Source organism: Carcharhinus amblyrhynchos, chromosome 27 (genome assembly GCF_965287045.1).
Source record: "Carcharhinus amblyrhynchos chromosome 27, sCarAmb.v2.hapA, whole genome shotgun sequence".
In the NCBI taxonomy this organism is placed as follows: domain Eukaryota; kingdom Metazoa; phylum Chordata; class Chondrichthyes; order Carcharhiniformes; family Carcharhinidae; genus Carcharhinus; species Carcharhinus amblyrhynchos.
The window spans coordinates 6,039,260-6,067,252 of NC_137350.1; the positions used below are offsets into that span (position 1 = coordinate 6,039,260).

Here is a 27,993-nt window from a genome sequence, read left to right on the forward strand (position 1 = left end):
TTAATAGGGATGAAGTAGAAATGGTTAACTGCTTCAAGTTTTTAGGTGTCCAGATCACTAACAACCTGTCCTGGTCCCTCTATGCTGACACTACAGTTAAGAAAGTCCACCTACATCTCCATTTAACTCTTTCCAACTTCTACAGATGCACCATAGAAAGCATTCTTTCTGGTTGTATCACAGCTTGGTATGGCTCTGTCTCTGTCCAAGACTGCAAGAAACTACAAAGAGTCGTGAATGAAGTCCAATACATCATGCAAACCAGCCTTCCATTCATAGACACCGTCTATACTGTGACTCAGAAGAGCAGCCAGCATAATTAAGGCCCCCATGCACCCCAGACATACTCTCTTCCACCTTCTTTCGTCAGGAAAAAAGATACAAAAATCTGAGATGACATACTAATCAACTCAAGAACAGGCTTCTTCCCTGCTGCCAGACTTTTGAATAGACCTACCTTACGTTAAGTTGATCTTTCTCTACACCCTAGCCTACGGCTGTAATATTGTATTCTGCAGTCTCCTCTTTCTTTCTCTATGAATGGTATACTTTGTATAGTGCGCATGAAACAATACTTTTCATTGTATACTAATACACGTGACAATAATAAATCAAATCAAAAACTCAATAAACTCAGACAACACTTGCTAAACAATGCTGAATGTGTTAAGAATTATAATAACAACTTGAGATTGCCAGGCTTGCTATATGGCTCAGTTACAAGTCCTAGAGACTACATATATTCACACAGTCCTCTGCAAACAAAAATAACATGCACACACAATTTGCCTTTTTCAACTAAACTAAAGCTTGCCGGGCAACCATTCCCTCACATATTCCCCATAGCGATGCTTTGATCAAAGTCAACCTGCCTGATATGAATTTAAACAAAAGCTTGGCGGTTAACTATTCCCTGGCAAATTCTCCATGTCAACACATCTATCGGAGTAGATTTGCAAACTATTACCCTCTTTTCATACAGTATAATTTGTTGTTCCCTTTGAGATTTGACATTCTTGCACTCATCAGGACAGGTTCACAAGGTGAAAAGCTTCAACAGCATGTCTTTTTTCAGTAATACTCAAGGACGTGGTGTATTTAGATTTTCAGAAAACTTTTGACAAGGTCCCACAGAAGAAGTAAGCAAACAGTTAGAGTGCTTGGGACCAGGGGTAATATACTGGCATGGATTGAGAATTGACTAATTGACAGAAAACAGGAGAAATAAACAACACGTATTGCGATCAGCAGGGTACCTTAAGGCCCCAGCTATTCAAAATCCATATCAACAATTTGGATGTGGAATCCAAATATAATATTTTTAAGTTTGCAAATGACAAAACTAGGTAGGAATATGAATGGTAAGATTTCAAGGGAATTGGGCAAGGCAAGAACACGGCAGATGGAACAGATTGTGAAAAAATGTGAAAGGCAAAACACTGAAGAGATTAGGAAATGTTGATGTTCAAACCCATCTGCATGTCCTTGTTCATGAGCCACTGAAAGATAACATGTGGGTGCAGCAAACAATTAGGCTAACCATTGGGTGACACAATTACAAAGTGGTTAGCACTGCTGCCTCACAGCACCAGGGACTTGGGTTCGATTGCTGGCTTGGGTCAGTGTGTGTGGAGTTTGTACGTTCTCCCTATGTCTGCGTGAGTTTCCTCCCTCACTCCAAAGATATGCAGGTTAGGTTAATTGGCCATGCTAAATTGCTCCTTAGTGTTAGGGGAAGTCAAGAAGATTAGCAGGGTAAATATGTGGGGTTACGGGGATAAGGCTTGGCTGTCGGTGTAGGCTCGATGGGCCAAATGGCCTCCTTCTGCACCGTAGAGATTCTATGATTTTTATTTTTAGTCACTCAAGATATGACCATCATTGGCTGAGCCAGCACTTAATGCCCATCCCTAACTGCCATTGAACTGAGGCCGTTCCAGAGTCAATGGATCTGGAGTCACATGTAGGCTAGCAGGTAAGGGTGGCAAATTCCTTTCCTAAAGGACATTAATGAATTAGATGGGGCTTTATAACTATGAAAGCATTGTCAATTGTTATCAGACTTTTAATTCCAGATTCTTATTGAACTCAAACTTGCATTTGAACCAGTGACACCAGAGAGTTATCCCGGGTCTCTGGGTTACAATTTAAGTGACAGTACCACTGTGCCACCATCTCCCCATAATCATGTTGGCCTTTACTGCAAGGCGAAGTGTCTGGACTAGGGGGCACAGATTCAGAACATCACTGAGGCATTTTTGTGCACCTAAGCAAGGACAGAATCAAGCTCAACTATGAGGTCCAACACAAAATAGCCCAATCACATTCTCAGTACATCCTAAAATAATGTTTTTTTTAATACAACAGACTAGAGGCTGACCATAATGCAAGGACATTATTACAATCTAAAGTAGTGAATTCTGACCAGCTTAAAAGCACCTAGAACACTGCCACTTTAATGCCTAGGGAGGAGGTAAAGTTTGAGCTGAGATAAAAGCAAAAGACTATGGATGCTGGAAATCTGCTCTGATGAAGGGTCACCTAGACTCAATTCGGTGGCTCTGTTCTCTCCCCATAGACGCTGTTACGCCCGTTAAGGTTTGTTTTTGTTTGAGTTGAGATTTGCTCAGGCTTCCTTTTCTGACAGCTACCATTATTATTATTTGCTCAGTGACACTTGTAAGCCTTTTTCAAACTCGTATTTCAACAGAAATCCCCAGGCACCGAGATGCTTCCCAGCAAAACATGTTTTTGGAAATGATGAACTGAGAGAGGACCTTTTCAGGTCAGTGCTTTCAATCTTGCTTGGTCACGCAACTTCCCCAAAAGGATCATTCTAAATTAGAAAGGTTTTCCAGTATTCCATTCTCCACCCCCCACTACTTTTCCCAACTCAGTTAAGATTGCAAACAGTGACCTGTCAGCAGTGCAAAAACATACACTTGCCTTTCACCTCTAGGATCTGGGTTAAAATACAGTCTATATTGCACGCCTAACTATTGAAGGATGCAACATACATCAAGTCCGAAACATTCCAAATTTAATTCTTAATGTGACCAGAGTGCAGAAATGCCCTTTACTTCAGCAATTGATTAACAATCTCATCAGAGGAGCAGGATGCCTGGTATGAATAGAGACTGCTTCAGCGGTACAAAATTTAAACCACAATTTCAAATCATATTAATTAGGCGGCCATTCAGCCCCCCATCCTCTGCCATTCGATAAGATCATGGTTGGTCTGATTTATGGCCTCTATTTTCCTGCCCATCCTCTACATCCTTTAACTCCCTTATTCATCAAGAATCAATTTTAAACTTGCATGAAAAACAAAGCTCTGAAGAGTTATACAGGCTCGAAACGTTAACTCTTTCTCCCTCAACAGATGCTGCCAGACCTACTTGTTTCTGACTTCCAGCATCCACAACATTTTGCTTTTGTTTAAGAATTTAGTTAACTCAGCCTTAAAAAATGACCCAGTTTTCACTGCTCACTGGGGAAGCGCATTCCTCAGACTAACAACCCTTGGAGAGAAAAAAAAAATTCACATCATCTCCATCAATGGGAGACCTCTTATTTCTAAGCTGTGTCCTCTTGTCTCTCCCACAAGGGAAACATTCCTTCAGTCTCCATCATGTCAAGCTCTCTCAAGGTCTTGTATGTTTTGATTAAATCGCCTCTCATCCATCTAAACTGCAATGAATTCATGCTCAATCAGTCCCCCCTTTCCTTATAAAATAACTTCATCCCAGGAATCAGTCGAGTGAAGCTTCACTGCATTGCTTCTATTACAATTATAGCCTTTTAAAGTAAGGTGACCAAAAGTGTGTGGGGTCTCACTAACATCCTGTACAACTGTACCAGAATTTCCTTACTTTTACATTCCAATCCCATTGCAATAAATTACAACATTCCATTTGTCTTCCTAATCACTTGCTGACCTGCAACTTGAGAACATCCAGGCCCCTCTGTCGTAGAGTTCTGCAATCTCTCTCCATTTAATGTACTACTTTTCTACTCTCTCTTCAAGGGCATTTAGGGATGGGCAATAAATGTGGCCTAGCCAGCAACACCCACAACCCTTGGAAGATTAAGAGTGGACAAGTTCACATTTTTTCAACATCCGCCATCAAATTTTGCCCACTCATTTAACCTATCTCTTTATTGCCCCCTTTTGTTCTCCTCAGAACTTAATGTGCTTTCTTTGTGTCATCAGTAATTTTTAATCCCAGATATTCAGTTCCTTTAAATCATTGATATAGATAGTAAATAGTTGAAGCTGCAGCATGAACCTATGGCATTCCACTAATTAAAGCTTGCCAACCTGAAAATTACCCATTTATCCCTACACTCAGGTTCTCGTTGTCCAACCGATCATCAATGCTAACATATTAATCCCAACACAAGCTCTGATGTGGCACCTTAACTAACACCCTTTGGAAATCCAAGTACACCACATCTACAGGGTCTCCTTTATTTATGTTGTTCATTACTTCCTCATGTTGACTCTTCTAAATTACATTAAGACTTATTAAGAGTCCTGCTATAACTTATCTGATAACAGATCCTAGTATTTGGCCTCAACTACTTTATGATAGTGAATTCCATCAGCTGACCACTCTCTGGGTGAAGAAATTTTTCCTCATCTTTGTCCTAAACTATATCCTCAGACTGTGACCCCTGATTCTAGACATCCCACCATCAGGAATAGGCTTCTTGCATCTATCTTGTTTAGTCCTGTTAGAATTTTATAGGTTTCTACGAGGTCAAGTCCAGTGAATACAATTCTAACCAACTCAATCTCTCTTCATATCAGTCCTGCCATCCCAGGAATCAACCTGGTAAATCTTTTGCACTCCCTCTAGAGTAAGAAAATTCTTCCTCGGATAAAGAGACCAAAACTGCACACAATATTCCAGGTGTGGCCTCACCAAGGCCCTGTATAATTGCACCAAGATATCCCTGTTCCTGTCCATTTGCCCTTTTCACTACCTGCATGCCAACCTTCAGTGACTGATGTTCGAAGACACACAGGTCTTGTCACCCCACCTAATTTAGAGCCATTCATGTTAAGCTAACTTGCCTTAGCATCCCGTTTTGCCTCCCCACTTTCTTGAATAGGGGAGTAACATTCGCTATTTTCCAATCTGATGGGACCTTTCCAGAATCTAGGGAATTTTGTAAAAATATAACTAAAACATCTACTATAAGAACATAAGAACTTAAGAAATAGGAGCAGGAGTAGGCCAACTAGCCCTTCGAGCCTGCCCCGCCATTCAATAAGATCATGGCTGATCTGTCGTGGCTCAGTTCCACATTCCCGCCCTCTCCCCATAACCCTTAATCCCCTCTATCTCTGCAGCCACATTTTTTTTTAAAACATTAGGATGACATCCATCCAGTCCTGGGGACTTGGCAGCTTTTAGTTTTAATTGTTTTCTCAGTGCCCTTTCCCTGGCAATGGTAATTGTTTTAATTTTTCCCTCCCTTTCATCTCTTGATTTACACAATGTCTACAATGTCAATTAAAAATATTCTCTACAGTGATAGGGGCAAAATCTGTGCTCAACAATTATGCCATTTCCCATTATTAATTTGACATTCAACTCTCTGGAGGTCACTCACACACATCTAGTTCTCTTTTTCTTCTCAAATATTTGTGTACTCTCTTAGTATTGTTATCTTTCAGCTAACTTTCTTTCATACTCTAATTTCGCCATCCTTATTATTTTCTTAGTAATTCTTTGTTGGTTTTTAAATTCTATCCATCTTCTTAACTACCAGTAATCTTGTGTTTGTCAATCTGATTCTTAGTTAGCCACAGTTAGTGCATCCTTTCTTTCACATTAGAACATATCTTGGTAAGTATTATGAAATATCTCTTTCAACATCTGCCACTGCATCACTACTGACCTACCCCTCAACCTTTTATGCCATTTCATTGTAGCCAGCTGTCTCTTTCATACTCTTGTAATGGATCTTTGGAAGAAGAGTTGAAATCTCCCAGCAGAAAGACAGTTTTAAAGATTTTTTTGTGACTCACTGATGTCAGAGATAAAATTCTGAGTTAATTGGCTCTGCCTTTGTGGTATGCCTGACCACGGTTTATCTACTAATTTGCGTTTATCTCATGCTAATCCTGGATGTTAAAGTACAAGATAGATGGTGTTGAGTGTTTGATTTGCTGACTTTGTAGAATAAAACATATTCTGTTTAAAACTGTAGGGTCATGTGGCTTTATGTGCTTCGCAAGTAATTGGAGTTTCAAATTTTGTCTACTTCAACAAAAGAAAATTATTGATTATTATTTGAATGGGTGTCAATTAAGAGAGATGGATACTCAGCGCGTCCTTGGTGTCCTAGTGCATCAGTCACCGAAAGCAAGCACAGCAGGCAGTAAAGAAAGTCCAATGGGATGAAGGAGTACAATATCAAGGGTAGGACTCTTAGCAGTGTTGAGGAGCAGAAGGACCTTGGGGTCTGGGTCCATAGGACTCTTAAAATCGGCCTCGCAGGTGCAGGATGTGGACAAGAAAGCGTATGGTGTGCTAGCCTTCATTAATTGAGAAATTGAGTTCAGGAGATGGGAGGTAATGCTACAACTTTATAAGAGCTTGTCAGACCCCACTTGGAGTACTGTGCGCAGTTCTGGTTGCCTCACTACAGGAAGGATGTGGAAGCTATTGAGAGGGTGCAGAGGAGATCTACAAGGATGTTGCCTGGATTGGGAGGCATGCCTTATGAAGATAGGTTGAGGGAGCTAGGTCCCTTCTCCCTGGAGAGATGAAGGTTGAGAGGCGACCTGATCAAGGTTTATAAAATGTTGAGAGGGATAGATAGGGTGGATTCTCGGAGGCTATTTCCCAGGGCTGAAATGGTCACTACAAGAGGACACAGGTTTAAGGTGCTGGGGAGCAGGTACAGAGGAGATGTCAGGGGTAAGTTTTTCACTCAGAGGGTGGTGAGTGAGTGGAATCAGCAGCCGTCGGTGGTGGTAGAGGTGAACTCGCTGGGGTCTTTTAAAAGACTTCTTGATGAGTACATGGGATTTAATGGGATTGGGAGTTATAGATAGTTCTATGGCCTGGTAGGTATGGACATGACTGGCACAACTTGTGGGCTGAAGGGCCTGTTTGTGTTGTAGTGTTCTATGTTGTATAAAACAAATAGTATAATGGTCTTCACAACAAGAGGATAAGAGAATAGGAATAGGGGTATTTTACTGCAATTGTATCACTTATTGGCAAGGCCACACCAGAGGATTGTGTACAGTTTTGATGCCTTTAGAGGAAGGATGTCCTTGCCATAGAGATTTCTGGGATGGCAGGTCTGTCATATGAGGAGCGATTAACTCGGTTTGGATTATATTCAAAGTAAAAAAAATGTAAAGTTTATTTATTAGTCACAAATAAGGTTTATACTAACACTGCAATGAAGTTACTGTGAAATTTCCCTAGTCATCACACTCTGGCACCTGTTCGGTTCAATGCACCTAACCAGCACATCTTTCAGGCTGTGGGAGGAAACTGGGGCACCCAGAGAAAACCCACACTGACATGGAAGAACGTGCAAACTTCACATAAACAGTGACCCACGCTGGGAATTGAACCCAAGTCCCTGGTGCTGTGATTTGAATTCTTATGGTCACATATATTAACATAGCGATAAGTAGTGTTACTGAGGCAGCAATGTGAACCACTGTGCCACCATAGCAACTTATACACATCTAACAGGCGTACATAGGTTTGGATCAGAAATTGGCTAGCTGCAAGAATGATGTTCACCTGACGAAGGGGCTAACCCGAAAGCTAGTGAATTTACTATCAAATAAATCGGTTGGACTGAAACCTGGTGTTGTCAGACTTTTTAGCTGCAAGAAGACAGAGGGTGGTGGTTGATGGGAAATGTTCATCCTGGAGTTTAGTTACTAGTGACATACCGCAAGGATCTGTTTTGGGGCGACTACTGTTTGTCATTTTTATAAATGACCTGGATAAGGACATGGGGGGATTAGTAAATTTGAGGATGACACTAAAAATCAGTGGAGTTGTGGACAGTGTGGAAGGATGTCGCAGGTTACAAAGGGATGTAGATAAGCTGCAGAGCTGGGCTGAGAGGTGGCAAATGGAGTTTAATGCAGGAAAGTGTGAGGTGACTCACTTTGGAAGGAGTAACAGGAATACAGAGTACTAGCTAATGGTAAGATACTTGGTAGTGTGGATGAACAGAGAGATCTTGGTGTCCATGTGCATAGATCCCTGAAATTTGGCACTCAGATTGAGAGGGTTGTTCAGAAGGCATACAGTGTGTTAGCTTTTATTGGTAGAGGGATTGAATTTTGGAACCGTGAGGTCATGTTGCAGCTGTACAAATCTCTGGTGCGACTACACTGGAGTATTGTGTACAGTTCTGGTCGCCACATTATAGAAAGGATTGGAAAGGGTGCAGAGGAGATTTACCAGGATGTTGCCTGATATGGTGGGTAGGTCTTATGAGGAAAGGCTGAGGGACTTGAGGTGTTTTCATTACAGAGAAGAAGGTTAAGAGGTGATTTAATAGAGGCACACTAGACAGAGGATTAGATAGAGTGGACAGTGAGAGCCTTTTTCCTCCGCTGGTGATGGCTAGCATGAGGGGACATAGCTTTAAAGTGAGGGATGATAGATATAGGACAGATGTTAGAAATAGGTTCTTTACTCAGTAGTAAGGGCGTGGAATGCCCTGCCTGCAACAGTAATGGACTCGGCAACATTAACGGCATTTAAATGGTCATTGGATAAACTTATGGATGATATTGGAATAGTGTAGGTTAGATGGGCTTTAGATTGGTTTTCACAACATCAGGGGTTGAAGGATCCGAACTGCGCTGTAATGTTCTATATTCTATCAGGTCCAATGGACTTGTCAACTTTTAGCTTTCCCAGTACTTTTGTTCTTACAATCAGAGTCACACAATACAGTACAGAAGAGGCCGTCAGCCTATCAAGTCTGCGCTGACGAAACTACACTAAATCTACACTAATCCCACTTGTTAGCACTTGGCCCACAGCTGTGAATGTTATGACATTCTTACAATCATGGTTGTTTTAAGTTCCTCCCCCCCTTTCTGCCTCTTGATTTTCTATCCTTTGATTATGATAATTACAGCATCCTTTAACTAACTGAGCAGTAACCTAGAATCAGAACAGAGACCCCATACTGCTCAGTTGGGTCTTGAGGATTGGATTGTTTGTGTGTTGTAAATATTTGGAATACTTTGTGTACTTACTGTATTTTGTCTTTATAACTTTAAATAAAATGAATATTAACTGAAGGTGTGTGATGGCTTGAGAACTGGTGTTAATTTGTGAAATTGCAGGTTGCCCTGGTACATCGATTGGTTCACTTCACCCAGTGAGTTACTGGGGATCTTTGTATCCTGCATTAAATCAATATGGAAGAGTAAGACCTCATTACCTCTTTATCATGAGCAATGAGCTGTGTTTTGACGTGACCAGAGACCAGATTGACGCGGCCCAGTACCTGTCCTGTCTCCAGACCCCAGATGGTACAAGTCGTGTCTATGCTGGAAGTACCTGCAGGGGAAAGAACAGTAGTTATAAATCTGACCATTTTAGGAGCAAGAAAATATTGTTAATTCCAAACAAGTGTAGCCCCTTCTGCCCCCCAAACTTTTTTGAGAGATCCCTCAATCCTTTCCATTACAACAAAATGTGTTTCTTTAACCCATTTGTGTTGCTCATTTCAACACTTTTTAAAATCAATAATTCCAAAACTCTATTACTCTTTTGGAAAAAAGAGCCCATGACATTCCCTTTTTACTCATCAGCTTCATAGTTTTTCCATTTGCTTCCTATTATATGGGATTTGAAGTCCGTTTGTCAATTATTTGCCTGGATCAATTTTGGTCAATTCCCTTTATAGCCTTTGTCAGTGGCAGATACACCCAGCTGGGAAGAGGAGAAGTTTTAGTTAAAAAGTCAAAGAGTGCATGTATTTGCCAGGACTAAAGGGGTAATGAAGATAGAAAAGTTCAAATATAAAAGGTGGCAGTGACAATGCATAACAGCACGTCTCCATGTATAGAACAGTACAGCAAAGTACAGGCCCATCGTCCCTCAACGTTGTGCCAAGCTTTGTCTGAAACCAAGATCAAGCTATCCCACTCCCTATCATTCTGGTGTGCTCCATGTCCTATCCAATAACCGCTTGAAAGTTCCTAAAGTGTCCTACTCCACTATCACAGCAGGCAGTCCATTCCACACCCCAATCTCTAAGTAAAGAGCCTTCCTCAGACATCCCTCCTATATTTCCACCATGAACCTTATAGTTATTCCTCCTAGTAACAGCTACATCCACCCATGGAAATAGTCTCTGAACGTCCACTCTATCTATCCTCTTCATCATTTTATAAACCTCTATTAAGTCGCCTCTCATCCTCCTCCGCTCTAAAAAGAAATGTCGTAGCCCCTCAACCTTTCCTCATAAGACCTACCCGCCAACCAGGCAGCATCCTGGTAAATCTCCTCTGCACTTTCCAATGCTTCCACATCCTTCTTATAGTGAGGTGACCAGAACTGCACACAATATTCCAAATGTGGTCTCACCAAGGTATTGTACAGTTGCAGCATAATCCCATGGCTCTTAAACTCTAACCCCCTGTTAATAAACGCCAACATGCTATAGGCCTTCTTCACTGCTCTATCCATTTGAGTGGCAACCTTCAGAGATCTGTGGATATGAACCCCAAGATCTCTGTTCCTCCACATTCCTCAGAACCCTGCCACTGACCCTGTAATTCGCATTCAAATTTGTCCTACCAAAAATGAATCACCTCGCACTTACCAGGGTTAAACTCCATCTGCCACTTTTCAGCCCAGCTCTGCATCCCATCAATGTCTCTTTGCAACCTACAACAGCCCTCATCCACTACTCCACCAATCTTAGTGTCATCAGCAAATTTACTGACCCACCCTTCAGCCCCCTCCTCCAAGTCATTGATAAAAATCACAAATAGCAAAGGACCCAGCATTGATCCCTATGGTACACCGCTGGTAACTGGTCTCCAGTCTGAAAATTTTCCATCCACCGCCACCCTCTGTCTTCTATAAGACAGCCAGTTACTTATCCAATCAGCCAAATTTCCCTCTATCCCAAGCCTTCTTACTTTCTTCATGAGCCTTTAACTTTGGTATATTTAGTTGTGCTGGAAAATTACACGTGCCACAAAAACTGCTTTGCAACATTAGTGAGCTGCTTGGCAAAACAAACGGCTTTGATTTACAGTAGCTTACTGCCTCAGGCTCCTTCTAACTCTGTTACAGTTCTTCAGTTATTTCTTAAATCATTTCTATATTAAAACCTAACAACGAAAGTTCAGTGTACAACTGGGTGACACACTATAGGACATCAAAAGTTTTATTCTTAGTCTGTGCCAAGTTAACCTGAGGGGACAGTCGGGGCCAGAACTGACCTCGACTATTCTGGTCTGATGTTGGGAGTAAGGGCAGCAATCAGCCTGGTTCTCATGTCCCAACTGCTATCCAGTTACTCCAGATGGATAAGATGTAAATACTGAGAACAGGATCATTCTCTGCAATGCACATACGGTACAACCAACCAACCAACCAATGCTCAACGATTAGACTCTAACATCTATTTCGCTTTGAATTCGAGCATCTTCAGAAGGAAGAATGAAAATTGGAGAACAAAAACATCTGTTTTTATGATGTGGTAAACACTTATGTGTCCTACCTGATTAGTTCTCCCCCCCCCCCTTACTCCAGCTGCACACTGACAAGAGGCTTAAAGTTATATGAAAAGACCTCAAATTAAATAGGGTGCTTTGTCACATTGGACGTTCTGCCTTGTGAAGAGTTTTCCACCACAGCACAACATTTTGAAACAGCAGCTATCAGATGAGAAACACTGCAGCAATGTTTGCAAGAGACAAGACTCCAAATTTAAATATATCCTATTGGAAGTTCAGAGGTTACAATACGGCCATCCTCAACTTTCTGCTCATTTTCTCTAGAAAGTTCCTCACCGTTCTGGGCATTCTTCATACCCCACCCTAAACAGACAAGGGGCAGTAATGACTCAATGGGTGAATGAACCACCCGATGTAGAGGCCAGTAGAAAAGGATCCCAATTACATCCAAAAGCTGAAATGGCCATGCCACAGTAAATAGCTACATCACAGTGAGTGCCACATCAGCTGTAATCAGCTATGGTGCTGCAATTGGCCTCAGTGGGCAAGGGACATGAATTAAAAAGGAAATCAGAGCTTACATTCCTGCATGTTAGCAATAATCAACTGGGAAGTGCACTTGGTTACACTGAGGATGAGCAGGATGGTGGTCTACTGCCCTTTCCTCGCCATGCCAGGTGATGGAGGCTGTTGACACCTACGGAGTCAATCCCAATATCACCTTAAGAGAAAACAGTATAAACACAAGGCAAAAAGAGAAATGTCAAAAGAAAATATATATGCTTAGATTTTAGATCTGATGACTCAAGGCCACGCTCTCTGTACTGTGACACACATGGCATCAGAACTGTGTAGGCAAGCTTGATCGACCAGTGGTCATACAGGTCTTTTCCTGTATGATCACAGAGTGAAAGATCATTTGAATAAGAAGTGAGGACAAATAAAATGACAAAAACAAGCTTTAATAATTCTTGAGGTTTCACTTGGCAGCTTTAAGCCAACTATATATCTTGCATGTCTCAGAAATTTCCTTTGCTCTGTGATAACGTTAAGAAAGGCAAGTCCATATACAGGCTGCAATGCAAACATTTTTCATTACTGTTACATCAAGAGCACTCCATGTTGAACATGCCCTGAGGTTTCTGTCAATTCAATAAAACATACGGTTAACTTGTCATGTTACTGTCTCCAAGAATTTACTGTTAAACAGTAGATTAAATTGCGATAGGAAGGCCATCTGGACTAAATGCCGGAAATATGTGGCCACTTGCAGTCCAATTAGTTGAATAATGCAATGTTAGCCTTTATCACAAAAGGATTTGAGTATAGGAGTAGTGAAGTCTTGCTTCAATTGTATAGAAATTTGGTTCGACATTTGGAGTACCGTGTGCAGTTTTGGTCCCCTTACTTCAGAATGGATCTATTGCTATAGCAGGAGCGCAGCTAAACTTCACCAGACTTGTTCTGGGGATGGCAGGACTGTCTTATGAAGCGAGATTGGGGAAAGTGAGCCTGTATGTTCTAGAGTTTCAAAGAATGTGAGGTGATCTCATTGAAACCTATAAAATATTTGAAGGAAAAGTGGATGCAGGTAAGACATTTCCCTTGGTTGGCAAGTCTTGAACCAGGGGCCACAATTTCAAAATAAGGGGTATGCCACTTAAGACAGAGGAGGAGAAGTTTATTCACAGAGGGCTGTGAATCTTATAATTCTCCCCAGAGGCTCTGGAAGTTCAGTCACTGAGTATTGTTTAAAGCAGAGATTGATAGTTTTCTGATCAATAGTAATACAAAGGGTTCTGGGGCTAGTGTGGATAAAAGGCACTGAAGTGTCTGATCAGCCATGATCATACTGAATGGCAGAGCAGGTTCGATGGGCTGAATGGTCTACTTGTGTTTCTATATTTCCTAAACAAAGCTTCATTATAAATCTTAGTTCAGAACTGGCGTTCTCGTTACAGGTCAGGACACATTATTGTGCTACTCAATGTAATAAAGCTTGATGGGTGACACCATCTTCCAAGACATTGCTTGATCTTCAAAGGGAAGAAAATTCTTTAAACCCTACAATCTTCAATGTGCTCACCAGTTTCAACCCTATTATTCATATGGGAGATATAAAATCTTTCTAGGAGTTTGCCATAAACACCTAGATGGATCAGAAACATTTAAGCCAGAGGCAGGGGTTTGTCTGCAAATTGAGAATTATGCTTTATAGTTTCCACATTTTGCCTGCCAATTATTTTATTTGCATTGCCTGAACCTGCAAATGCTTTTCGTATTTTCTGTCTGCTCAGATGCAGAGAAAGTTGGAAAATAGCCTGCAAGGAGTGTGCAACTATTTTAAGGAGGACAATATTAGTCACAAGTAGGCCTACATTAACACCGCAAATGAAGTTACTGTGAAAATCCCCTAGTTGTCACACTCTGGCGCTTGCCCAGGTACACTGAGGGGGAATTTAGCATGGCCAATGCACCGAACTAGTACATCTTTCGGACTGGGAGGAAACTGAAACATGTGGAGGAAACCCACACAGACACGGGGAGAATGTGCAAACTCTTTACAGACAGTGACCCAAGCTGTGAATCAAACCTGGGTCCCTGGCGCTGTGAGGCAGCAGTGCTAACCACTGTGCCACCAAATCAAAGTGATTCATAGTTCTGTGACAACAGACTAGCAGTTATCACAAAACACGGCTTCAGCAACAGAAATTTATAATAAGTGCATTTAAGAAAGATAGCAAATTAGGCAACAGTAAATACATTGGCCAAAAACCAGCAGATTAAATAGTGAGGTAGGCTCAAGGAATAAACCGTGCAACAGCTCGACAAGAAGTAGTCAGTATAGATTTACACAGGAGAGAACTTGCTTCTAAACCTCAAATTTTCAGAGCATTTCAACTGACGTAGACAAAGATTATTTGGCTTAGAAAACTTAAGGAATTTTCACATGAAATATTTCAAGTTAATAAAAACAAAAAACAGGGATCTCATTGAAAGTATAGAACTGAGTAAGGAACAAGATTTGAAGCTGGAAACAGAACAAATGAGCCTTGTAGTGTGAGGTAGTGGGGAGAGAGTGAAGGAAGCATCACAGGGTTCGATTCCAGAACCTTGATTCTAGTCTATGCAAATAACTCTCATCAAGAGCAGTCAAATCTGCCAACACAATTTGGGGGATCAGGACTAGCAAAGGGCACAATTAGGCCAGTCACAATACTGGGCAGACAAAAACATGGATGCTAATACAAACAGCAGCAAAATAATGCACATTACACAATTACTGTCACACATTTGACTCCAAAGAATAAAGCAGGCTAACACAAGGAGAATTAGAAAAAGATCCAGGTGTCATGGGGACTTGGTACTTCCAATATAGAGATAATGTTAGAACACCAGCTATGATTCAGTTGACAGCATTCTTGCCTGTGAGTCACAATGGTTGACTCCATTCCAGAGATTAAGTACAAAAATGAAAGCTGACAGTTCACAGCAGTGCTGTGGTACTGCCTTGTGGATGAGACATTAAACTGAAGTCCTTCCTAACATCTTTGGGTGGATGCAAAAGATATCATGGCACTACTTGGAAAAGGAGAAGGGAGTTATTCACGGTATCCTGACCAATATTTGGTTTGCAACCCGACATCCTAAAAGTCAGCTTCTCTGGTCATTGTCACATTGCCTTTTGTGGGAGCTTGCTGTACATGAACTAGCTGCCACATTTTCTACATTACAACAGGACCCATTTCAAAAAGTACTTTGACTGTAATGTGCTTTGAGATGTTGAGTTGGATGTGATAACTATATAAATGCAAGTCTCCTTTTTTGTATATGATAAAGCAATTAGCCTCTACAGCTAGCACAGCAGAACACTGCAGAGATTACAAAACACTTTTCAGACTTCACATAAAGTAGTATGTTCAAATCTGAGTCCAATTTGAAAGACAATAGTGCACAGGATAAAATAGTAGGTTTTAAAAAACCCCATAAAAATAAAGAAAAAAAGAATCAAATTCTTTACTCTAGATAAAGATGTTCAAAGACAGTAAGTATCTAAAATATTACCTGGATGTGAAGAGATCTCTCAATCTGGACAGAAATAGTGGATATATCACTGGGAGATATTGGGGCTGGTTACTCTCATTTAAGACTGAATTAAAAAATGAGAACATTAAAATTTGCTGATATCAAACTGCTAACATGACAAATTGTGTTTAAAACTATGAACGGTTACAGGATGATGTGGAGTTGCCAGTGTTGGACTGGGGTAGACACAGCATTCCAACCATTATCTTGTAATTGAGTCTGTGTCTATATGCCCTGTTTGTGAACCAAATTCCTCACTCATCTGATGAAGGGGCAACGCTCCAAAAGCTCGTGCTACCAAATAAACCTGTTGGACTTTAACCTGGTGTTGAGAGACTACTTACTGAGGTTACAGGACAATAGACATAGGCTAGCAGATAGCTTACCAGAGTACAGACCAATGCAAAACAGAACAGAAATACAGTTCTCAACATAAAATGTCCATGTTTAAATTGGACAATGGCTTAAATCAGTTAAAACACCAAATATCATTCATTTGTACTGAAGTCAAAATAAAGTTAAAGCATGTGACACATTTAGGCATCTGAGAGGAACAGCTGCGTTTACTCATTTTGCACCTTATTATGGTCTAATACCATTTCTATCTTCTGTAGTCCCTTCTGACTCTCCTTAAATTGTGTGGTTTTAGTTTACATTAAGCACCCACTGCAGTAACATGTTCAATAGAACACTGCACTGGAACTACCCACTTCAATTCAAATGCAAGTGCAAAATGCTAGAAATCCAAACTAAGAACAGGAAATGCCAAAAATACTCAGCGGGTCTGGCAGCACCTGGGGGGGGCAAAAATAGAGTTAACGTTGCAGGCTGACAGTTCTGGCAATGGTCATCAACCAGAGACGGTAACTGTTTTTCACTCCACAGATGCTGCCAGAGCTGCTGATAATTTCCAGCTTGAATACTCTTAAACTTTTCAACAAGTATAACTAACAAATTGTGTAACGCCCACTACATTTATACATCTTAAATGGCAATGCTGTAATTGAAGGAGAAGCAGAGGGCTCGTGCCTGCAGTTACGTATGCCATCAAGTGCCATAGGTGCCAGTACGTTGGCCAACTTTAGAAGCCTCAGACGATTCCTCCAAAAAGAGGGATTTGACTTATATGATGAGTACAGAAGCGAACCACCAGCATACATGCAAGTGGTTGCCATGCTTTGTCACCTGTCACGCAAGGCCTGCTTAGTGTGAGTGTATCCCTGAGGCCTTATTGATCGTTTCTACCCAGATACAGAGGACCATCCCTTTGTGGGGTGCAAATTTAAGCTGACTCCAAATGAGAGAATAGCATGTCATATGTGAAAAGAAGTCTTGATTCCTGGACCAGAAAAGGGCTTGTCCTGTATGTTGGACCAATTTCTATGCTGCCATCTGTGATAGATACAGGCTCAAAAAATATAAAGGAATAAATGGATCTAGAAGCATGGAATACGAAGGTTAAGGAGGTAACACTGAACTCACAGAAGAGCTTATAGTTAGACCAAAGTTTGAGCAGATATAGTTTGGAACACTCCACTAACAAGAGGGATAAAAAAGCAACAGGAAAGGTTCAGATTAGATCGACTGAAACTTTGCCAGGGACGAGGGGTTATACCAGTAAAGAGTGATGTCAAGGTACTTTCACTGCTCAGGATTAATCTGAAGAGTCATGCAGTGAAGGAAGGCTTACTGTCGCTATCGGTCACCAAGATGGTAGACACAAACTTCCAATTATTAAAAGGGAAGGTTAAATTTCCTTCAAAGTAATGGAATGCAAATATCACTGCTACCAAATTTATTGAAGCAGCAAAGAGAGAACACCAAAGTGAATGCAGAAGATGAGATTAGCCTATGTGATTCATATGCAGAAGAATATCAACTGTAATAAGGTAAGCTCAGGCATTTACTCCAATTCAGGTAAATGGAAAAAAGGATTTGAATAGAAATTAGGAAGAACCCCGTTACTCGTTAATAAATGTTAATCTAGTTACATCAGGTTTGTGAGATGTTTCAAACAAAAAATGTTTCAAATGAGTTGGATGGTCAGGCCAGTAGAGTTCAGATAATGCAGGCAAATGGCCATTTCTTGCCCTTGGCCGTTTTTTTTAGATGATACTGCAGCACAAGCACATACTTTTAGCATATAGCACACAACTCCTCCCTCATCCCCATATAGGGCCTCAACCATTCTGAATGATTGCAGTCAGGAGTAATGGAACATAACATGCTAACCACTTCCCGCTCAACAGACTCTGCACGTACTACGACTTCACATAGTAAGTCCAATCCAAGGGAATGCCCTTGATCTTCCTTCAGAATTATGGAGGACACGGATTTTCAGAACATTCCCATTTACTTTTCTAATTTTTTACTACCTCCTCACCTGAAGGAGTTGATTCACCAAGTCGGGCCACCACCAGCCCTTCAATCCCTCAATTAAGCAAAGCCGTTTCAAGCATCTTCTGATGTTTATGAATCTGTTTCTGCCCTACATTCAAACTCTTCATAACGTAAAAAATTCCCCCCCTCCCCCAAACACACACAATTATTACATGCTTTGGATAAGTGACCCTACCCCTGCCAACAGAAATAATTCCTCTCTTTATCTACCAGAAGATTTGTAATCTGTGTGTGCAATCATAGTAGAATAGCCTTTTGAATTTCACTGCCTTTCAAGGAATTGTCACAGTAACTTCACTGCAGTATTAATGTAAACCTACTTCGACACTAATAAACTAAACTGAACATTTCCAAAAACCTGGAAATCTCCATCCCATACACTCTCCCTCTGCTGTATCTAATATTCACCCTCCCAAAATTTGGTGCTGCTCACTCATTAAATTGGTTCAAGCACAAATCACTTGATACTGATCAACAGGAGGAACCCTAGCTGATTTCCTGGCCAGAGTATCACAGAAGCAATTTCTCATCCCATTCCTCATCCTCTATCCTTGGCCCTCGCCAAATTCTCTAGTGCGTGCTGGCCCTTAGCAGCATCATCAAAAAACATAGCACTCAACTTCACACGTAGCCTGACACCCAGCTCACAAGGAATGGGAAAAGGAGTAGACATCTTCTGTCTGGCCTCTTGTATCTGCTCCACCATTTGATATGATCATGGCTGATCACCCCCCTCTACTCCACTTCCCACCCACTCTCCAAGCCACTTGATTCCAAGGGCTTAAAGATCTGCCCATTTCTGCCTTGAATTTCTTTAATGGAGCACCCACAACCCTGAGTGAAATTTCTCATTTCAGTCCTAAAGATTCAACAATTTATATTGGGACAGTGCCCCAGTGTACTGGACCTCAGTGGCCCCGAGGATGAGAGGTCTGACTGATCCAAAGAACATTCACTGTACCATCATCAATATAAGTATATCCTTCAGTCTTAAATGTGAGACCTTTATTTTGAAACAGTGCCCGAGTTATAGGTTACCCCACAAGGGAAAACATTCTCTCTGCATCCATTGTCAAGCTTCCCTCAGGATCTTACGTTTCAATTGTTCTATGTTCTATGACGCTCATTTTTCTGAAATCCAATGAGTATAAGCCCAACATTTCCTCATAAGAGGACACGCTCATGCCAGTAATCAGCCTAATGAACTTCTTTGAACTTTTTCCAAAAACAAGAACATCCCTCTCCAAGTAAGGTGACCCAAAACCATACACAATATTCTTACTGTGATCAACCAATGCCTAATCCTCATCTTCACAAACACAACATTCACTGAGAAAGGAAACATGAATCCTGGCTTGTTCTAGAAATACAGATGTGTGAGATGGAGCAGATTGATATGAAGAATGTGGACTCCAAATACGCCACGGAAATCAAGAGGCTAAATGGGATACAGGTGAAATAGGATCTGCAAGCAAAAATTGCAAACTAGGAGACATGGCACCCAAATTGTGCTCAGCAAGATTCCACAACAAGTAACGTGATAACAGGTCACCTATTACAGAGGTTCTTAACCTTTTAACTTCCAAGGCCCCCTATTCGATGTTATAAAAATTCCTCCATCCCTCTAGTGAATATTAATTCCTGTCTACTAATTGGTTATGTAACTAAACATATTTATCATTGTCGTTTCTCAATGGAAACTTGGTGATGCTGGACACCAATCTGGACGAGGGAACAATGCAGAGGTGCGCTGCAAAGCTCAGCTCCTTGCACCTACAACAAAACTCAGTCACTGCTTGTTGGCTGAATCAAACGCTCATGGTGTTCAGCTGTGCCCAGGAAAAATGTGGTTGCAACTATCCCTGGGAGATGGGGTAACTGGTTACCACTGGTTGTCTTTCCCAACAGTGACAGCTAAGCAGTGCGGGGGGCAATTGTCCTTTCAGTCTGTGAATTGGTGCTTCAGCCAGCTGGACTACTATTTTTTGTTGACTGGGTTGTTGCCTTGGAGCTGGGTTCACATCACAGAGTGATGGAGTCTCAATTTTCTCCAGTTACTGCATTTGGCAAAGTTAATCATGGATTCAACTTACAAAACTTTTCCTAATTTGGCAGTCATTTAGAAACGTGGGGAGTCAGATAAAAGTCACACTGCTGCAGTATGGGATGATGAGCAGAAAATTTCCATTGAATAATAGGAAAACTTTATAAACTAACTCCACTTATGATACAATTGCACAGGGTTTAAATTCAGGCTTTTCACTTCTACTTCATACCACAAAAATCATCAAATAAATTAGAAAATGCAACAAGGGATTCTAGTCTTTCAAAGCCACAGAGCTCCCACGGGTAATCAATCCCTCTTCTCTCCAACATTGGCAAGATTACAAAAAGTGAACACAAAACGCGTGTGTCTAGGATTCTCAAGAGAAGGCTGAAGTTTATGGAGGTAATTGCTCAGTTCTGAGCTGCACATCACACGAGTTTCCAGGAGCTGAGTAATTAGCTAAGAAGGTGGTGCATAGCCTGTAGGTCTTCCTTACCCAGGAGATTTGGGTCCACTTCGTTCCAGTCAAATGAGGTCAGAGGCGCACAGAAGTCAGAGTTCTTGTTATTATTTAGTAAGCATTCCAGCCGGGTTTCTGTATCACTCACCTGGAACGTTAAGAGAATAAAAAGACATTTAGCAAACTTTTCCTGTCAGTTGTTTAATTCTTCCTGCTCTTTTGAAAGCCCGACTTCAGGCTAGCCTGTGCTCCCCCACATACCCTCTGGTACTGTGCCTATTCCTCAGAAGTGAACCTTGGTGGTCAAAGTCAGCAGGCCATTTGATGGTTAGAGAATTATCAAAGCCAGTCGCAATGAGAACTCTAAAGCATAAGTCAATAGTGATTTCAAAGCTGAATGAAGAGTACTGAAACCATTTACTGCATCCCTGCCATTGCCCCCATCAGTAATTTCAGCCATTCCCAGCTGTTAAATTTGTCATTGTACTTCACTATCAACATGTACAATTCATCCCTAAATCCTGTGACACATCATCTTTGGAAAACCATACCAGCAAACAATGCAACAATTCACAAGCAAACAATTGTATAACCTCTCAGGATTTTAAGAGACTGAGGCACAGCCACAGCTCAATCTACAACACACCCTCAATCGCAAGTAGTAGCTTGCCAAGTACAATACAAGATACACTGCCAAACTAGAGACCAAAATGTTACAAGGTTTGATGACTGCTGAGCAAGCAGAATTCACACTGTTCTAAAAAGTCATTCGACTCAAAACATTTAATTGTTTCTCTCCACAGATGGTTTCAAAGATTATGAAATTATGGCAGGGGGAGTGGGGAAGTGCAGGAGGAAAGAAAGATCAGCCAGGGTTTCAGTTCTCCATCATCAAGCATTGACTCCTGCTGTAAGGCCAGTCAGGAAAAGTTCTTGTGACTGAAAATCCTGCTTACATAAGGAAAATGACCATTGGGGGAGGTAACCGTGGAATTCTACCTCTGAGATCAATGTCACCAGGAGAGAATCTGTGAAAGGGCAAGTTTGAGACATGTTTGCACATAGTCTGCATTATAAATAATTTCCCTTTCTTACTCATTTGTGACAGGTAGCAAAAAAGCAATGCCATTAACATCCACATTCCTGTTACATCTGAAGGTGGCAGAGGCAAGAATGATCAACATCAAAATGCCTGAACATGGCTTCCAAGCTACAACTCTAATCTCCCCTAATGAAAATTCTCACTCCAGCTGGAGTATGGAATACCTCCTGAAAGTGGTCAATCTTTATGCACAAGTCCAGATGTGATGTGGATATGCCGGCGTTGGACTGGGGTAAACACAGTGAAAAGTCTGACAACACCAGGTTTCAGTCCAACCGATTTATTTGATAGTAAGCTCACTAGCTTTCGGGTTAGCCCCTTCATCAGGTGAAGGGAGAGTTCTGGCCTCAGACAGAGCATATAAAGCACAGAGTTTACAGATTACTGATCAGAATGCGCATCTTTACACCTAACCTACTATTCAAGTCTTAAAGTGGCTAACAATGCAAGTGGAAGGAGCACTGATCACAGGTTAAAGAGATGTGTATTGTCTCCAGACAGTACAGTAAGTGAGGTTTTGCAAACCCAGGCAAGTCACGGGGGTTACAGATAGTGTGACATGAACCCAAGATCCATGTTGAGACCGTCCTCGTGTGTGTGGAACTTGACTATCAGTCTCTGACCTTTGGGTAAGCATTCTCCAAGGCGGCCTTCACGACACACGACAGCGCAGAGTTAGCCACTTTAAGACTTGAACAGCAGGTTAGGTGTAAAGATTCGCATTCTAATCAGTAATCTGTAAAGTGTCTGTGCTTTATATGCTCTGTCTGAGGCCAGAACTCTCCATTCACCTGATGAAGGGGCTAACCTGAAAGCTAGCGAGTTTACTATCAAATAAATCGGTTGGACTGAAACCTGGTGTTGTCAGACTTTTTACCAAGTCCAGATGTGCATAAGATTGTTTCCCCCTTGAACAGCACCAAAGCCTCATCTAATACCCAAATATAAACAGCTTACAAAGGACAGGCTATTGAACAGCAGTCAGGAACAGCTCCTCTGGCAGGTATTCCCCGAATTAGCTGAGGATTATAGAGAGCACTTGTAGAATGCTAAGGGCTGATAGAGATTAGCTAATGTTACACACCCTGACAATCAAACTAAAGACCTTCCATCTCCCTGACTTGCTGCTTTGGAGTTAATACATGGTGTTACATCAGGGAAAACCTTTCTGTATAAATTCAAACTTCCACAACAATTTTGTCCACATATGAATGCTCTCCACACTAACAGCAAACAATCACAACCTGAAAACCCACCTGTGCCTACAGTTACTCTGTCAGCTTCATTTCAAACAAATCAATGTAAAATTAAACAAAGTGCCAACATTTCATCAGTCTGCACACAGTACGAGAAGATCACACATGAGGGTGCTGCATTGTCAGTGATACCCTTTCAGATGATATGTTAAGCCAAGGCACCATCTGCCTGTTAAAATTCCACAGCTTCAGCAGATGGAGAGAGAGACTCCTTATGTCCAGTCCAAAAATGCCCACAATCAGCCAACAACACCAAAAGATTTGTTGTTTACCTTCTACACTATTTACAAGACTTTTTATTACATGGGAACTGTTGTCAATCAGTGCAAAATAAGATCACTGAGAGCAGCTCTCTACAGATGTGAAGAGCTAGCTACCCTTCACTCACATCACAGACACCCTTCCCATATCGTATGCCCCCCCATGTTAAACTCCTTCCTGGCCAATTCTCTCCCACTCCATTTCCTCTTATCGCATCATCACCCATCTCCCTCCTTGTCCCCCACTCATTCCCACTACCTCTACCCTATCTCCCCTCCCCCCATACCCTCCCCATCTCATCCTCCCCCCTCATTCCCACTACCTCTACCCAATCTCCCCTCCCCCCATCCTCCCCCCTCATTCCCACTACCTCTACCCAATCTCCCCTCCCCCCATCCTCCCCCCCCCCCATCCTCCCCCCCTCATTCCCTCCCCCTCAATTCCCCCCATCCTCTCCTCCTCTGGCCTCTCCTTACCCTCCAGACCCGCAGATAATCCCCGGAGGTGGCCAGCAGGTCAGGGTAGACGCCCTTGGTGTCGGGGATCCACATGATCTTGGTGGTGGGGTACGGGTGGTCGAAGGTGTTGCGGGCAATGAACTCGGAGCTCTCCTCGTCCAGGCCCACTATCTGCACCTTGTTGTTGTACTCCTCCACGAAGGAGCCCAGCGCCAGGCGGAACCGCTTGTCGGGCCTCACGCTCCAGTTCATGGCGTATACGGTCCATGGCGCCTCGTACTTGTAGATCTCCTTCCGCTTGCCGTGCATGCTCATCTTGGGACGGCAGGCCCCGCTCCCGGAGCCCGGCCTCGCTCTCTCAGGCCCCCCCCGCTCCCGGAGCCCGGCCTCGCTCTCTCAGGCACCCCCCCGCTACCGGAGCCCGGCCTCGCTCTCTCAGGCCCCCCCACTCCTGGAGCCCGGCCTCGCTCTCTCTCTCTCACGCACCCGCCCGCTCCCGGAGCCCGGCCTCGCTCTCTCCGGCCCCCCCACTCCTGGAGCCCGGCCTCACGTTTCCCCCCTCCCCCCGGCCCCACAACAATAAACCGCTCAAACTAGCAGCGGATGCCCGCCGCTGACTGACAGCGACCTGCACCAATCACAGCTGGCCTTACCGTGACTGACAGCTAAACTGACCAATGATGCCATACAGGAACTAGGAGGGCGGCGCCGGCCGGTGTTGACTGGTGGAAAGCTGAAGAACTAGGTTGATTGATAGAGAATTTCACCAATAAGAATCCGAGCAGTGGGGCGGGGACTAATCGGCGTGCGGATTGACAGCTATGTTGACCAATGAATTAGGAAAGACCGGCGGCGGTTATTTCCGTTGGTGACTCAATTTGTGAATCAACAGGCGTGAGGCATGGGTTTGATTGACAGAGAAGACAACCAATCAGCTTGTTCGAATGTTCCCTGGATGGTGGTGGGCGGGTAACAATCAGTTCTTTGGAGTTGATTGGCGAAGAGGGGAGTGATTGACAGAGAAAAGGACCAATCAAATGTAACCCCTCAGAGGCGGGTGTTCTGGCGCCAAGATCCAAATGACTGACAGCAGTTTGGACCAATCCGCTGTCAGACTGGGCCAGAGCTCAGCCACCTGCCCTCTGATTGACCTAACCGCCTTCACACCTCAGGTAGGCGGCGTTTCCAGGGTTGAATGTCTACGTTCCCCCGTCCCCCCCCAGCCACAACCCTTTGTGGAAAGCAAATCATGGGGGTCCCTGGTGAACCATCTGGGCTGGGTGGCCATTTTGTCCAGACTGTGACCAGGCTGACCACCCCACGCCTCCCCTCACCGGGCAAGGCCGCGTTCTCACCCAGCCACTTACCAGCAAACCACCCCCCCCCCTCCTAAAATACCCCTTCCCAATCCTGGCTTGTACCTTGTAGATGGTGGACAGGTTCTGGAGAGTCAGGAGGTGAGCTGCTCACCACAGAATTCCCGGTCTCTGACCTGCACTGGTAGCCATTGTAATTATATGGCTGGTCCGTAAGGTTGCCAAACCTCCAGGAATGGTCTGGGGCTTCCAGGAATTGAGGATCAGTCTCCCGCATGCTGCTGTGTACAATCATAGACTGATCCTGGAGACCCCCACATGGGAGACTTATAAAGAAGGCAAATGCACATGGGATATATGGTAATTTGATAAAGTGGATTCAACTTTAGCTCACTTGAAGAATGATGTGAAGATGCCGGCGTTGGACTGGGGTAAACACAGTAAGAAGTCTCACAACACCAGGTTGAAGTCCAACAGTGATCAGAACTCCCCACTCACCTGACGAAGGAGCAGTGCTCCGAAAGCTAGTGGCGTTTGTTACCAAATAAACCTGTTGGACTTTAACCTGGTGTTGTGAGACTTCTTACTTTCATTTGTAGGAGACAGACAGTGTTGACAGAATAGTGACTGGAAGCCACTGTCCAGTGGTGTACCGCGGGGCTCTGTGCTGGGTCCCCTACTATTAATCATTTATATAAACAACATTGATGACTATGTGGGGAACAGGGTTAGTAAGCTTATAGATGACACAAAGATTGGTTGGGTAGATAGCAGAGGGGCTGAGTGTCTTCAGTTACAAGAAGATTGGGATGTCTTGTTGAAGTTGTGGAATACGTTGATAAGGCCACTCTTGGAATACTGTGTGCAGTTCTGGTCACCCTATTATAGAAAAGATATTATTAAACTAGAAAGGGTGCAAAAAAGATTTACTATGGTGCTATAGGGACTTGATGGTTTGAGTTATAAGGAGAGGCTGGATAGACTAGGACTTTTTCTCTGGAGCGTAAAATGCTGAGGGATGATCTTATAGAGATCTATAAAATAATCAGCGGCACAGATCAGCTAGATAGTCAATATCTTTTCCCAAGGTAGACGAGTCTCAAACTAGAGGGCATAAGGTGAGAGGGGAGAGATACAGAAGTGTCCAGAGGGACAATTTTTCACTCAGAGGGTGGTGAGTGTCTGGAACAAGCTACCAGAGCTGGTAGTAGAGGCAGATACAATTTTGTCTTTTAAAAAGCATTTAGACAGTTAACATGGGTAAGATGGGTATAGAGCGATATGGGCCAAATGCGGGCTGTTGGGCCGAAGGGTCTGTTTCCCTGCTGTAAACGTCTATGACTCTATGATTCTATAAGATATAGATGGGATGGACGAACGGACAGGTTTATTTATTAGTAATAAGTAAGGCTTATATTCACACTGCAATGAAGTAATTGTGAAAATCCCTAGTCACCACACTCCAGCGCCTGTTCGGGTACACTGAGGAAAAATTTAGCAGTCAGTGGGAGATGAACTTTAACCCCAAAAATGTAAGGCGATATGTTCTGGAAGGAGTAATCTGACAAGGAAATATTCAATGAATGACATATTAAGCTCTGTGAAACAAAGTGACCGTGGCATGTTTGTCCAAAGATGTCTGAAGGCAGAAGGCCATATTAGTGAAAAAGCCATATGGGATACTTGCCTTTATCAATCAAGGCATAGATTACAAAAGCAGGGAGGTGATGTTAGAATTGTATAGAGCTTGATAAGGCCACAGCTAGAATACTGTGTGTAGTTCTCATTGCCACATTATAGGAAGGATGTGATTGCATTGGAGGGGGTGCCTAGGAGATTCACCAGGATGCTGTCTGAGATGGAAGATTGAAGTTATGAAGAGAGGTTGAATAGGCTTGAGTTGTTTTCGCCGGAGCAGACCTGATCAAGGTGCACATGATTATGAGGGGCATAGACAGAGAGGATAAGGAGCAGCTGTCCCCCTTAGTTGAAGGGTCAGTCACACGGGATCACAAGTTTAAGGACTGTAATGCACTGCCTGGGAGAGTGGTGGAGGCAAGTTGCCTCACATCCCTTAAAAGTAGCTGGATGAGTACTTGGCACGTGATAACATTCAAGTCAATGGGCCAAGTGCTGGTAAATGGGATTATGTGGGAGGTCAGGTGTTTCTCATGTGTTGGTGCAGATTCAGTGGGCCAAAGGGCCTCTTCTGCACTGTATGATTCTATGAAAAATCATAGGGACATTCAGAAAGATAGCTTCTTTTCAACATTTTCTTTGAACATTGCATTGTTTGGCTGACAGCAAAGCTGCACACATTGGGCAATGTCTTTTTGTTTTGCTTTCCAATTGGCTTGGAAGGCAGTACAACACAAGGATGGGTGTGTTGGGCAACAATGGCTGGTGTGTAGGGGCAAATCATGTGATAAAACCTCCAGGGATACATTTAGTCAGCGTTGGCAACCCCAGTGGTTTGGCTAGGTTTCTGGTCAATAGTAACTCATGATAATGGGACATTCTCTCCTGTTGGAGATGGCCATTGCCGAGTACATGTGCGGCATGAATGTTATTTGACACTTATCAGCCTACACCTGAATGTAGTCTAGGTCTTGCTGTAAATGGACATGGACTGTTTCGGTAACTGAGGAGTTATGAATGATACTGAGTATTGTGCAATCATCAGCAAACATTCCTATTCTGATCTTTATAATTAAGTTAAGGTCATAGAAGAAGAAGCTAAAGATGATTGGGCCCAGCACACGACACTGAAGAAATACTGTTGAAACATCTTGGGGCTGAGATAACAACCTGCCAATCTTTCTTTGCTTTGATTCGATTTATTATTGTCACATGTATTAGTCCACAGCGAAAAGTACTATTTCTTGCGCACTCTACAGACA

General features: G+C 42.7%; 1 protein-coding gene across 1 annotated transcript in view; it reads right to left on the bottom strand.

Annotated features, from left to right (window-relative positions):
- Nucleotides 1-24,174, bottom strand: part of dcaf7 (ddb1 and cul4 associated factor 7) — a 45,047-nt gene extending 20,873 nt beyond the window's left edge. The window contains exons 1-3 of the mRNA XM_080213325.1: nucleotides 23,796-24,174; nucleotides 20,737-20,848; nucleotides 9,454-9,572 (exon numbers count right to left, since the gene is read on the bottom strand). Of these exons, the coding sequence (XP_080069451.1) occupies nucleotides 9,454-9,572; nucleotides 20,737-20,848; nucleotides 23,796-24,092 (528 nt within the window). The 5' untranslated portion in view covers nucleotides 24,093-24,174. The remainder of the gene's footprint in view (nucleotides 1-9,453; nucleotides 9,573-20,736; nucleotides 20,849-23,795) is intronic.
- Between the last annotated feature and the right edge of the window lie 3,819 nt (nucleotides 24,175-27,993).